Source organism: Rhagoletis pomonella, unplaced genomic scaffold, assembly GCF_013731165.1.
Source record: "Rhagoletis pomonella isolate Grant_MI unplaced genomic scaffold, Rhpom_1.0 Rhpom_scaffold_04934, whole genome shotgun sequence".
Classification (NCBI taxonomy): Eukaryota; Metazoa; Arthropoda; class Insecta; order Diptera; family Tephritidae; genus Rhagoletis; species Rhagoletis pomonella.
This window is the reverse complement of record NW_023463482.1, coordinates 1-13,778: the sequence shown is the minus strand read 5'-3', so window position 1 is coordinate 13,778 and position 13,778 is coordinate 1. Positions and strand designations below refer to the sequence as shown.

The 13,778-nt window shown below is 39.3% G+C and overlaps 2 protein-coding genes across 3 annotated transcripts; one reads left to right on the top strand and one right to left on the bottom strand.

The window, feature by feature from the left end:
* Positions 1 to 4,282: 4,282 nt before the first annotated feature.
* On the top strand, positions 4,283 to 7,774 carry LOC118754930 (protein NASP homolog). 2 transcript variants are annotated; one of them, XM_036489797.1, is made up of 6 exons: positions 4,283 to 4,983; positions 5,059 to 5,563; positions 6,067 to 6,226; positions 6,336 to 6,616; positions 6,683 to 6,955; positions 7,102 to 7,774. In XM_036489797.1, exons 1-5 carry the CDS (start codon positions 4,700 to 4,702, stop codon positions 6,914 to 6,916), a joined length of 1,464 nt encoding a protein of 487 aa, XP_036345690.1. In that variant the 5' UTR covers positions 4,283 to 4,699; the 3' UTR covers positions 6,917 to 6,955; positions 7,102 to 7,774. The 2 variants fall into 2 exon arrangements, with proteins under 2 accessions (XP_036345690.1, XP_036345689.1); XM_036489796.1 differs by having other exon boundaries at positions 6,683 to 7,774.
* A 3,272-nt stretch (positions 7,775 to 11,046) lies between these two features.
* LOC118754929 lies at positions 11,047 to 13,775 on the bottom strand (the record flags this gene model as incomplete). Its single annotated transcript, XM_036489795.1, has 2 exons — positions 11,047 to 11,330; positions 12,965 to 13,775. Coding segments are annotated over 2 exons (1,095 nt in total), but the record flags the coding sequence as incomplete, so codon positions are not given.
* Positions 13,776 to 13,778: the final 3 nt, after the last annotated feature.

Here is a 13,778-nt window from a genome sequence, read left to right as displayed (position 1 = left end):
AGAGAGAGAGAGAGTAAGGGAGATAGAGAGAGAGAGTGAGGGAGATAGAGAGAGAGAGAGAGAGATTGAGGGAGATAGAGAGTGATATAATATTCACTGAACAAATTCCCTCTGCTATTTCTGTCTTTTTGAAATGAGTGTCAGCAGTGCAAATTAACGGTTATGTTACAATTCTAGAACAAATTTAATATAATAAAAAGTGCGGCTGTAGAACAAAACTAGATAAATGCATGGTTGTATTTTGGATTACGTTTACCTTTAACAAAGTTTTTAATTAGATACATACTTATGTAGACACATATGTGACCTGGTCTACGAAAAGGGAGCTTACGTGCGAAAACTAGTTTTCTGTGAAAAAGCTGTTAAAAGTAAGCAACTCGTTTCGTCAGTTTCTCATTATCTCGTTAATTGTTCTCCGCGCCGGACGTCCAGTAAGTGTTGTTGTTGGTCCAGTAAGTGTTGTTGTTGGTCCAGTAAGTGTTGTTGTTGGTCGGAATATTATTATAGTTCATCGTGTAAGTTGCTAGTGTGGAATATTTAAAAAAGTAATACTGAAGAAGTGACGTTTTTCTACTTCTAAGCAAGTTAGGATTTTCTGCTTTTCACCACGTGAAAAAGCATCTCATCTTCCATCCGAATCAACCAAAAAGTGAAAATTGATTTTTTGACACCTAAGCCCCCTTTCCGTAGACCAGGTCACATATATGTAATTAAGTGGAAAGCTAAAATACAAAATTATCATAACGGGGGGACAAATTCATCGCAACGTCAATGAGCAAAAAAACGTAACAAGTACGTCGAAATCTTCAATTCGGCAACGATGAGAGCGAGATAGAGGGAGAAAGAGTGTGAGGGCGAATGAGATAGCGAGAGAGGGAAATTAGAGGGAAGCAAATAGAAAGCGGAAAGGGGTTAGAGACGGAAAGACAGAAAAGAAGTATAGAGGAATTCCCAAGAGAAAACCTTTCAATAGAAAACATGTAACGTTCAAAAAGAAGCAATTTAAACGGTTTATGGGAATGACTATTATCAATATCTTGTGTTAAAACGCTTTCCGTTTTGAGTAACCTCCGCCTCCTTTCATGCATTGTTCCACCGGTTGCTGTAATTTTTACACAATTTTAATGTGTAGGATACACACATGTAATTGTACAACGAGACAAGTGAATGCTAGTTGGTACACTTTACTTCTGGACCTATGCTCAGTTCGTCTGTATTGTTACGCTCATAATCTACAGCCTTTTCTATATACATACGTACATGTATGTAATATTATTGTGCTTAAAAATGAAAATTAAAGGTAAAGCAACATTGCAAACTGGTGCATAGCCGGAGGAAGTACGAGAACAGCAGGCATACATATTGCTTTCGCACTCATCCATCCGTTTTGATAAGTCCGATTGCCGTTGCTCCTGATGAAATTTGTCGGCAACAGGATGAAGTATCGCTAAAGTAGTTGAACCGTAAAAATTTCCTTTATGCATTTTTTAAGAGCATTAAAATGCGTTTACGCGCGTACATGTGTGCACGCAGTTTAAAAAACATACATTTGGCCATACATCAGTATACTTACATATATATATACTACTGACCATGATAAAAACATTACAAGGTAAAATCATTGAGAGGCGGTCTGACGTTTGCCAGCAATATAATTTTAAAATTCGAACTCAAGCTCACACACACATTCTCATTTTTAATCTCAAACAGCAATTGCATGATAAAAAAAAATATATAAAAAAATAAAAATAAAAAACAATTTCTTTTTTTTTATTTTCAATTTTATATGATTTTAAAATGTTTGCAAGCGTCAGAAAAAAACATAGCCTTCGAATTGAGAGAATGATTTTACCTTCTAATGTTTTTATCATGCTACTGACCAGAGGTCGAAAATATCCCTCTCCACTTTGAAAGTGTCCCAAAATAACCATCACTATTTAAGAGAAAAAAATAACCCACAAAACAGAACGTGGGAAAGTGTTATTTGCATATCTTTCTCCGTTGCTGTTGGACACGGGACACTTATCGCTGGAAGAAGAAAAATAAGTGTTAGAGCGCGGTTACCCACGAACGCCCTTATATTAGTAAAATTTTTAAATTTACCTTGATCTTAATTTTTGCATTTATCTTTACGCACCTTTGTTTTTGTTTTTATTTTTACCTTTGCCTTTATCCTTTTCTTTCTCAATAAAATAAAATAATCAGCCAGGGTGGGAAACACTCTTTGCTTGAGAGATGAGTGTTTGTGTCTGTCGTAAACACCATACAAGACACTTGGTGATGGTTATTTTCGATCTCTGCCACTGACTGTGTATATTTGTATATCGATAACTTAGCGTAGAAAGGCCCTAACATTTTTGCTTTCGTAATTATAAAACTTTATAAAAATACAAGTAATTTTTAAGCAAAAACAAAAACCGGCTTCTATGCTCATATAAAAATTAAAGAGTATCAAATTAGTATGGGACCACCTCTGAGGTACCACCTTTCCTTTACAAAAAGAATTATAGAAATCGGTTAATGTGGTCAAAAGTGATGCGGTAACATACATAAAAAAACAAATATTCCGACGAATAGATAACCTCCACCTTTTTTTTTTTGAAATCGGTTAGAAAGCTCTTCATTTGCGAATTTCTTCTAAACACTGATGTTTAATAAACACCGAAACTAATTTATTGATGTATTAGTTTTTTTAAAATTCGATTCGGTCATTAATGATTAATGATCGTGTTTTTTTTACAGAGGCGCATTTCGAAACGCAGAACGGTGCCTTCAGGGTAGTATTTTAAATAAACGCCGCCATACTACTGGCGAAACCAAGGACTATTTGTAAATTGTTTCACCAAACCCAGTAGGCTATAGTGCTACAAATAACTATTAGAATGTTAAAATGATCTTTGAAAATGTTAAACAAATAATTTCAACCGGGATTACCATATTTGAAAGAAAGAAAATTTATCGTTCTTATAATTAATTATGATCAATTATGAAAAAGGTGGCAAAGTTTTTTCCAGCATTTTTGCTTTTATAATGAAATTTCTTCATTTTTTTTTTTCAAAAAATGGGCCAACAAGACATCATGGAAAGAGTTCAATAAGCGAACACTTACTCGCTAAATTTTACATATTTCTCAGAGGACAAGAGCTATATGGCTATTAAGGCTTTAAATTTCGAAAATAGATGCTTGTTTTTATCATGGTTTTATAAAGTTTTATTTTATTTACTACTAACCTTAACATATTCAAAAAGCGTTGGAATATTTTACAGGGACCGCAACTGCTATGATCTTTATCGAAAAAATCATAATTTTACCATTAAAATGTGATTTCTGTTTTTCTGATCAAGATTACCCATTATTTTATGATCTTTATTTTTTCGATTTCCTATTTTATCGTTATTTTAGATTTTTATTTATCCGATCAAATTTAACCGTTATATTTAGTCTGGTTCTGTAATGCACTTCCGAGTGAATTTGAGTCGAATTCGCTTTGAATTCATATTGGCAGAGGTTGAAATTCACTCGGAAGTGAATTGCAGAACCTGCCTGATTATGATTTCTATTTTTGTTTTTCGATCAAGAAAGATCGTTATTTTTGAACTTTAATTTTGTATTCCCCACATTTAACCGTTATCTATAGATTTATGGCCTTATTCATAAGAACGAAAAATGTCACTGAAGATGGCAAATCGGTTTGCCTCCAAACCACATTTGACAAGGGATGATGGAAAAGCGTTCCACATTTCATCACACTCCTACCCTGTCGGAAACACCAACAACGAAAATGAGAAAAATAAAATGGGTTTAAAAAGCTTTATAAAGTGACATTTTCATAAAAATTTTCGTTTTATAAAACAGTTAAAGTCTTCTTTATTTTTTAAGAATTTGGGTGTTAATGTTTTAGAGCATAAAAGATTTAAATCGGTGAAATATGATCGAAAATTTCACACAAAAAAAATAAAAATTAAAATATAACGATTTCGCAATGATCTAGAAATATAAATCTTGATATTTAACCGTTATATTCTCCCTCATAATACTTCAGTTTTAAGATCCGATGCATAAACAAATTTCGAAGCAAATCAGGGATGTAAAACTTAGTTAAGCGTGCGTAGTTGTGGAGATATAATGGTTAATGTTCTATTTTTTTAAATTGGAGTTAGCTCAGATAGTTATGAAACTGTTAAGCATGATTTGATTTCGCAAAAGATGTGTATTAAAGTGTGCTTATATAATATTGTTGTGCTGTGTGTGTGTATGTTTGTTTTCTATATCTATTTCAAATCATGCATAACTACTTATACAAGCAAAGGTAAGTATGTATGTATTAAGCTTTAGATATATAGAAAAAGTTGATTAAAAGAGTTGCAGGTACAACCTACGTGGCAAGAAGAATCTTGAGTTGTTGGCTTTCTAGAATATTGCATTTGAAATGTTGAACCTGATGACGCGTACATAGCAAATCCAAAAAAAAATAACTGTTCTTACGTATTTCTCCAAAATGCATATGCAGCCGATTGTCTATTTCAAACTAAGCGACCACATTCACCGGCTAACCTAACTGAAATACTGACTTCGATGTAAAAAAAAAAATCCTTTGCAACTCAATCACACCAAATCTGTTTTTATTTGTCTTCTTTTAGTTTTATCCCACACAAATCACTTGCAAGTTCTAAAAGCAAATAGTAATATTGTCACAAAATGTCGGCAGAGGAGCAAATTCCTGTTGTAGCCACCGATGGCGTCAAAGTCACAGAAGCAAGTGAATCGTCGGTTGTAGCGGATGCTGCCATTACCACAGATTTAATTGTCGAGCAGGAGCGCGCCGAAAAAATTCTCAACGCCAAGGAGTTGTACAGTCATGGTTCGCGTAATTTTCTTGTAAAGAGCTATGTTGAGGCAGCAGATGAGCTGAGTCAAGTTTGCGCCTTGTATGAAGAATTGTACGGCGAGCAGTCAGATGAATTGGGCATGCCATACTTGCTGTAAGCACACTTTCGTTTCTATGTGCACTGCCTCTCTACTAAATTTCATTTCACTTCACTTTCTTTCCATTGTAGCTATGCCAAATCATTGATTGCCTTGGCTTTGGATGAAAACAAAGTCATCGATGTGCCCGACGAAGAAGAACTCGAGGATGATGACGAAGAAGATGGCGTTGAGGGTGATGACGATGAAGCAGCAGCGGAAGGCAGTAATGGTGCGGTGGCAGCAAGTTCAAATGGTGCAACAGCAAAAGTCAAGCTGGATGACAACAAAGAGAATGATGATGAGGCAGACTCAACGGGCGGTGAGATAGTGAAGCCTGCTGAAGCGAAAAAATCGCCTGCTGTTGAAAAGCCTGTCGAAGATGGGCAAGTTAGTAGCACTGATGATGTTAATGGTGGTGCTGCTGATGTGGAGCAGAAGGGAAAGCAGAAGGAGGAGAAAACCTCAAATGGCGCAGCCAATGGCAAGTCGGCCACCCGAGTTGTTGCCGCACCTGTTCTGGATGGCGAAAAGCCAAGCACTTCGAATGGCGATGCAGATGCTGGCGAAGAGGACGATGAGGAAGAGAATGAAGCGGTGAGTAGTACTTGAAGCTAATTTCATTTTAATATAAGTACGTGTTTTGTGCGCCTTGAACTGAATTGAATTTGGGAATTGACTCAAACAAAGAGTGTTTGTACTTAGTTATGTAGGTGTCCGGTGGTGCAGCAGCGGGGGTTGATAGCGGGTGTATTATGCCACATCTGCCAGAGGGGCTTATTCCATTTAACCAACTTAGGCAACAACGAGTGAACGAACGTACGCACTTGGGGACAAAATATGCAGTTAGAAATGAGAAAAATATAATCACTATAAAAAAAATTAAAAAATTACAACGAAAGTAAAAATAATAAAATACTCTTATTAGGGTAAAATTTTAAATAAGGGAATCGTATCCGCTTTAAATATTGCAACAAGCAATTAATTTCGAAAATTAAATATTGTCTCCTCCACTGTGTAGTTTTCAAAGTGATTGCTTCAGGCTCTCAATTTAAACTCATTAACTATTTCTTTTTTTTTGCTTCACGCGTATTCCGTAGGCTTCGAATCTGCAATTGGCCTGGGAAATCCTTGAGTTGGCTGCCAAAATATTCATACGCCAAGGTACAAGCGGTCTACCCAACCTTGCTGAGGTGCAAACGGAGTTAGCTAATATCGAATTTGAGAACAACTTGCCCGAGGCGGCACGTGAGGATTACGGTAAATGAAAAAAATTCAACAGCTTTACATATATTTATGTATTTTCGCAAAGAATTTGAAAATAAACTAAAAATTCTTTTCTCATCTATCCACATACATACATATACAGTGAAGGCACTAAAAATTTACAGTGAATTGCCTACAAATTATCGTCGCGCGATGGCAGAAATACACTACAAAATTGGTCTTACATATCTGATGCAGCAGCTGAATAAAGAAGGTGCTGAATCGCTAAAGGATGCCTGCACTTTGATTGATGCCGAAATAAAAGAGCTAGAAGCTAACGAGGAGGAGCTCAGCGAAAAGCAGAAGAACAACATACAAGATATGGAGGAGACAAAACAAGAAATTTGGGCTAAAATCGCCGAAATTGAAGACACACAAGCGCAGGTAAAAGTGTAAATGCTAGGCATGCGCTTAACGATTATTTATTTGCTTCTTTTTTTTTTAATGCAGAACATAGCTGAGGTGCGCGCTGCATTGGACAGTTACATTAAACCCATCAACTCGGAGCAAAAGGATGCCGCTGGACCCTCGTCTTCGTCATCGACGTCGGCAGCGGGCGCATCTTCCTCCAGTTCAGCAGCTAAGCCTACAGACATTTCACATTTGATTAAGCGCAAGAAGCCCGATGAGCAGAGTTCGGAAGCTGAAGCGGCGGCATCACCAGCCAAACGGCCAGCTGTTTAATTCCTTCGCGCCGCTTGAACTTCTTTCGTATTTTTGTTTGTATCTTTTGATTAGCGAGCGCAAGCTTTAGTGTATGTAAATTGCTGCTGCATTCCGTTCATATTTATTAATTCAGTTACATATGCAAACAAAAGTGTAGGGGGAAACAAAAAACTAACAAATAATAAAACAAAATTTAAGGAAAAAAAACGGCGTATGCTGCAAGTGTCAAAATCGATTTTGTTCGCAAAAATTCCTTCATACGGTCAAACAAAAAATACTTTTTTTTTGCTTGCTTAAGCCTTTTGTGTCGGTGCATTGTTTGGTAGTTTTAAATTGATGCAGCAGTTTTATCGGTCTTTCCACTTTTTAATGCATATTTGAGTAGCCAAAGTGAATAATTTTGTCTTTCATTTCTCCATCTATTCTCAACTGGCTGCCGCACTTTCTGTCCTTGTATTGTAATTTAACCGTACAACTACATACATACACATGTACCTACACACAGAGTTTTCAAATTATTTTTGCAGCTGCACTATTTTTTGTCGGCATGACTTGCAGTCAAAAATTGAATTGCCTTTTTATACTTCTCTAAAATTTTCTTTGAATTTAAATTTTAATTTTCTACTGCCAGTAGCGATTTTTTGTTTATATTCTCTTAATAGCAACTAGTTGTAAGCGTATGCATTAATAATATATATTTATACATATATCTACGTACATAACTTATTAATAATAGTTCATGCTAATGTTTGTATTGTTTTTTTTTTTTTACTTAAAAGTTCGATTTGAAAATATCTCTGTACCGCTGCTCTACAAAAAATGAGCTGTAGTTTTAAGTTGGACAATACAAACTTTTAAATTTATATTCAAAATGAATCACGAACAAACACTTTTCTTTGGGGCTATGGGGGGTTCTGCTGATAAATCGAAAGTTTGAGATCGAACTTTTAACACTTTAATGTACCAACTGCTAATTAAGTAAATAAGAAGTCCTATGAAAAAAATAACTTCAAATATTGGGAAGTCGGATGCTGCCGTTCCTTTGCTGTTAATAGGACGGGCAATATTAGGTGACTGCCAGGTCAGGTGCTCAATCAGGTATTTCTTAGATTATTTCTGAAACGGTAACAGCAAATAGTCCATATATTAAGCGGATAAGAAAAGCGATGGATACTAAAAATAAAATTTCCGTAGGCACACTGTTTCTACTCCACAAAGTTCTTCTTTTAAATTTTAGTCTTGCCATAATAGGACAGCAGAGAGGGAATTCTCCAAATGATGGCAATATGAACCCGGAACGTTATTAAGTCGTACGGGGTTTCCTAATGGATAGTGTCGGTCAGGACTACTTTTAGAACCGAGAGTTGGCGCTGAGCCAGTTGCAGAAGCTCCTTTGACCGCCCGCGGTTGACTGCATGCCAGAAATAGCTTTGCAACAATGCATTTCGTCGCATCGGCCAGCGCTCGTTGAGCTTATAGTTGGCTCATCGGTCCAAGAGCAGTCCACAGATTGACACAGGAATCTTTTTACCCCCCCTGTGAGGAGAAATGACCTCAAGGGTGTTCTGCCTAGCCAACGTATTAGACAGTCAGTTAGGATCGTTCCATGAGCGGCGCCAGAGCCCTGATCGCCTTTTTGCTGTCTACTTATTTAGCCTTGTAACCGCCTAAGCGATTTTGGCCGAAATTAATAAAGCTCGCCAGTCGTTTCTCTTCTGTGCCAATTCTTCCTTCACTTGGTCTTTTCTCTGCTACCACCAGCGGGTTCCGCGTTAAATACTTTCAGAGCTCCAGCGTCGTTGTCCGTTCGAGTGACATGGCCAAGCAAGCGGAGTAATCTTGGTTGCGAAGTTCTGATGATGCCTCCACCATATAGCCCGAACCCTTCACGCTCAAACTATCAAGTGTTTTGATCTTTGCAGAAGTCCCTTAATGGTGTTAAGGTGGTTTTGAAGCAGTCCTGCGAAAATCACTTGGGATGTTCGGATCGTCCATTTAGATTGGCATGCAGAGGTATCACGTGTGCTTTGTGGTCACGCTGGGGATGTATTTGTCACCTTAGGATTAATACGCGAGAAGCAACTGTTGACTCGGAATTCCCAGCCCGAAATTCTCTGCGCCATGTGTCTCTTGGCTAATTCCACTTCCTCTGTGTGATAGATGGTGAGAGACATGATGTGGCGGAGTATGTCGCTCAATGCTCTGGCGTACTGCTTCTTCGAAAATGGAGGGTCTACGTCCGTCTTAGCGTTGTTCTTCTAGTCGAGTAGTGACTTCATACGTGTCTGGGTGGCAATTCGTTACAAAATAGTGCACTTTTGGGATTCTCACCACGATGCCATTCCAAAATGAACTCGTTCCAAAGCTGCTCTTTCAACGCCAGTCTGCATCAGTAGGTGGAGCTGCGTTCTGTGAAATTTGTAAATGTCCCCACTGAGAACTGGTTTCTGCCGTCTACACTGAAATTTGTACGTTCCTACCATTGAAGAATGTAGCGGAGTCGGAAGAGATAGTTATCTCGCGCAGGCCGTCGATCTTTTGATCCATCGGCATGATATACCATCCGTTGGCGCGAGCGACTAAGGTAAACCACAGCTGACGGCGAGGGAATTTATTCATATACAGATTAAACAGCATCGGGGACCGCAGAGATAAATCACGATCCACCGTTTCGTTCGATTTGCAAGGGGACGAGTCCAGGACGTCCTGGAAGAGCTGCGCAACGAGAACCATCTTGTCGCATGATCGACGGAGGTTCAGACCTTAACTTATCTGTATGGTGATGACGTTCCGGTAATCGGTAATAATAATGGTTGCCAGAGTGATATGCGTACGTCAGTACTTTCGTGATTTATGGTTTCAAACAGCTCGGGCAGACCTTCCCCACTGGCTCGTAAAAGTTTCGATATCTTCTTGCACACAAAAGCGAATTACGAGGTCGATAGAAATATTCTGGGTTTACTTTTATCCTATTGACATATATGTATATAGAGAGTGTTCTAGACCACCCTCCAACCCCTCTAAAATGGGGGGAAATGTTTTTTATTATTGAAAAAACGCAAAAGTATGACCAATCAGATCAGGGATGCTCTTCTTTTGGTGGTATTACCGACCGGAATTGGATTAAACAGGCCGGAAGTCCATTTTTTATTTTTAAATTAGACATACATCTTTTTACTACAGATTCGCATGCGGAACTCTAAATTATCTGGATTTCGGAATGGATGAACATGTTTTTTTGGAAAACAAAAAAATATAAATCGCCAGGTCGGGGATGCTCTATATTTTGTTCTATTAACGATTTCCGGTTTCGACCGAATGTGGATTAAACTGGACGGAAGTTAATTTTTTAAGTAGGAAATACATATTTTTACCACAGATTCGGACTCTGCGAACAAAAATAAATAAATTTGGTGGGAAACTTTTCTGGAAAGGACTTCCGGTTAAGATAATGAATTTCCGGTCTATTTAACCCGCTTCCAGACGAAACTGGAAGTCGGTAATACCACCGAAAAATAGAGCATCACTAATTTGGTAGATCTTATCTCTGCGTTTTTCAATAAAAAAACATTTCCCCCCATTTTAGAGGGGGTAGACGGGTGGTCTAGGAACCCTATATACGTAGTATTATATTCTGCCGATTTTTTCTATTCGATTTGCTTACTTTACTACTGTTTTGAAAATCATCATACTGAAGTAATCTAACGGTTACTGCTATTTATTTATGCAAGGTGGCAACCATACTAGCTGCAATGCTTGGGCAAACTACAACAAATAAATTGACTACATATGCATTTGATGAATGGTAGAACAACACTGCTATGCAATTAAATAGCTGCTATGTGGTTCAGAAGATTCAACTATGCAATACGTTAAATATTTATGTAGATACGAGTAGTTAAGTTGCTGCCTAGAAGATACTAAAGATAGTACGGTAGTTGAATCTAGCATTCGATATGTACATATGAAAGTAAAGTTTCTTTTCTCTTTAATTGATTGCACATAGTAGAAATTGCATTTAGTGATAGAATGCAGTGTGAGTAGTGTGTAATGCCAATTGAAAACGAATTTTTTCTTCACGCAAATTATAATTTTGAAAAAATTTTTAAAATCTATTTGTGTTTTTTGGTGTGTTTTTTTTTTTTTTTTGTTTGCTTTCTGTTGGAATACACATAGATTGTACCATACGTACTTAAATGGGGCTGCAATGAGGTCTGGGACTCACTATGTTGCCAATCGTTTCGCTGCTCTTCGCCACGAGCATTCTCCATCGAGCCGGCCAGATAGTTGACGCAAGGTGGTGCACCGCGTGGAAATTTTGGATGTCGTCGCAGTTCTTGTAATTCTTGCATCGGCAAGTCTATGCAAAGGGTCCAAATGCCACCGTGCATGGGTACTAGAAAAACGGTGTCTCGCCGAAAGCGATATTCCACTGTAAATGTGTAAAAAGATAAATATTAAAATGTGAATTTTTTTAGGCAGTGTGATAAGAATGTTGCATTTTATTAAAATAAGTAAATACATAAAGAATCCTGAGCAAATAAATATGCAGATGCGCTGCTGCATACTACAATTGCTGAAACCAAGCGGGGCATAACCACAAACAAAAAAGTACTGCCCTCTGGCAGGGGTCCTATCACCTCGTATGTGGAGCTCCTTCAGCTATTCTGCGACAAAGGTATCCGCTACCAAGACTATGCGGACGACATAGTGATCATTGCCAGAGGGTTGTTTGAGAGCACTCTTTGTGACATCAACCAAAAAGGTTAAGATTAACAAAGGTTGTTGGTGTGCCGGTTGTTGTGTGCCGGCGACGGCGCTGGAAGTAGCCCTCGAGCTTGAGCCTCGCCAAAAGAACTATTACTTCTGGGTGGCACGCTGCATTAGTACATAGATGACTGGAAGGCCCCAGAGGAAATAGGAGCTGGAATCTTCGGACCCAGGACCAGGATCCCTGTTCATATCGGAAAATATCCGAGCATCTTTCAGGCAGAAGTCTACGCCATATATCTTTGTGCGGAGACAATCATGAATAGAGCGTACATAAACGAGACAATCATAATTCGGAGCGACCGCCAGGTGACACCCCAGGTTCTTCTATCTTATGAAGTCAACGCTCAACTCCCTTGGCAGACACAATAACATCAAGTTAGCGTGGGTACGAGGCGGCATAGGGGGTAACGAGGCCACGGACTGTCTCACAAGAAAGGCGACAGCCATTAATACAGTTGGCCGAGCCCTTGCTGAGAGTACTTCCCGACTTCATAAAGGTTGAGCTTTGGAGGGAGAGGAACACACAGAGAGATATACATTTGCATGGCTCAGGAGCGATGCGTCAGGCAAAGAGTTTACTGGGAAAGTTTAACAAAAAGAGATTCCAAAGCTTGGTTAATCTCCCAAAACATAGGCTTAGAATTGTAACAGGTATCTATATTATATTATGAGGCACTGCAGACTAAGCGGACATCTACATAAGCTGGGAACATGGTAAAATGATCCGTGCTAGTTCTGCGACTCGACCAGTGAGACACCACGTAACATTCTCACCGAGTGTGATGTAGTTTGCAGAAGACAAGAGAGAAGTCTAGGTTCAATGTGGCCACATCCACCCACTACTTCTGAAGGCGATGTTGAACTTTCTGGGGAACATAAAAGTATAACGCTTCTAGTAGCATTGGGAATCCGATCAAAAAGGTTGTAACAAATAACTAATTTTCAGAAGTGGAATAAAATCAGATAATTGAAGGCTGGTCTTATAGCTCAGCTGTTACAGACCTTTTTCCCTGAAGATCGTTCATAAGTATTCCGTCCCCTCCGCACGTGAGGGAGTGAATGCGAGAGCCATAGCTTCAAGGTCCAATTGGTTTGTTGCTAAAACTGTAGTGAATGAAGATGCCATAGGATATGCTATTGAATCGTTTAAAAGCTTCATCTTCCCCAGCTGAACATTTGTTAATGCACTTGAAAAATTTCTTCACTGCATCACTTACATTTGCTTACAGAGCATAGTAGTGTAGACTAGTTGACATCGCGTTTAACCCTGTAAAGCTTAACTTGTACACTTACTTTTCTTGTCCGGCTTTAACATTGCCACCTTGTCGTCCAACATCCACTCTAACTGCATGCCTGAACGATTCATATATCTATCCAAGCTATTGCGATCCCACGTCACATGTTCCCAATGATCAGTCATAATGGCGGCGCAGAGCATAGCTGTCGCACTGGTGGTCATCAACAGTGTTACGAACAGAAATAGCACCGGCGGTGGGCCGACACAGCAGTTAGAGCAACAAGACGAAGCGTCTGTGCCACTGCCCATATCCATAGCTGAATTCAGTGACGTTGGCGTGCCGAGGCCACCAGCTGAGCCATCGATAAGGCCGCCGCCGCCACCACCACTTTGGTTCAGCGCCTTGGCGCAGCTACTATTTCGCAACAGGATGCTATTGCTGCGTCTCAAACTCTCAACAGCCGCTGCTGCGGCTGCACTTGTTGCCGCCGATGGATCGAAGTGAAACGAGTTTTGTACCACCGCCGAGGGGTGTTCATAAATGCTGTTGTGCCGACTGGGCGCGAAGTAGTAGCACGTCGTTTGTGTATTGCTATTTGTGGCTTTGTTTTGGTGATTACTGTGACCGTTGCCAATGCCGAAGGTGCCGCTGCCACCGGACGCACCGCCAGCCACACCATTGAGTCCGCCCCCGCTACCGCCGTGCTCATTGATTGCGCTCAAGTCCTCATTACTGGACGTATATAATATCGATTGCGCAAATTGATTTGAGTAGCAATTTTGTTTAAAAGCGCTGCTACCAATTTGATAATGGCTTGGCGGCTGGTGGTGGTAGTGATGATTGCTGCCGGTTGTAGATTTACCGCTGCC

What these genes read in the sequence shown, in the direction of transcription:
- LOC118754930 (XM_036489797.1), top strand. Translation starts at nt 4,700, where the DNA reads ATGTCGGCAGAGGAGCAAATTCCTGTTGTAGCCACCGATGGCGTCAAA. An exon ending in TTGGGCATGCCATACTTGCT is followed by an intron (nt 4,984 to 5,058) that starts GTAAGCACACTT and finishes TTTCCATTGTAG; the next exon opens with CTATGCCAAATCATTGATTG. An exon ending in TTGAAGACACACAAGCGCAG is followed by an intron (nt 6,617 to 6,682) that starts GTAAAAGTGTAA and finishes TTTTTAATGCAG; the next exon opens with AACATAGCTGAGGTGCGCGC.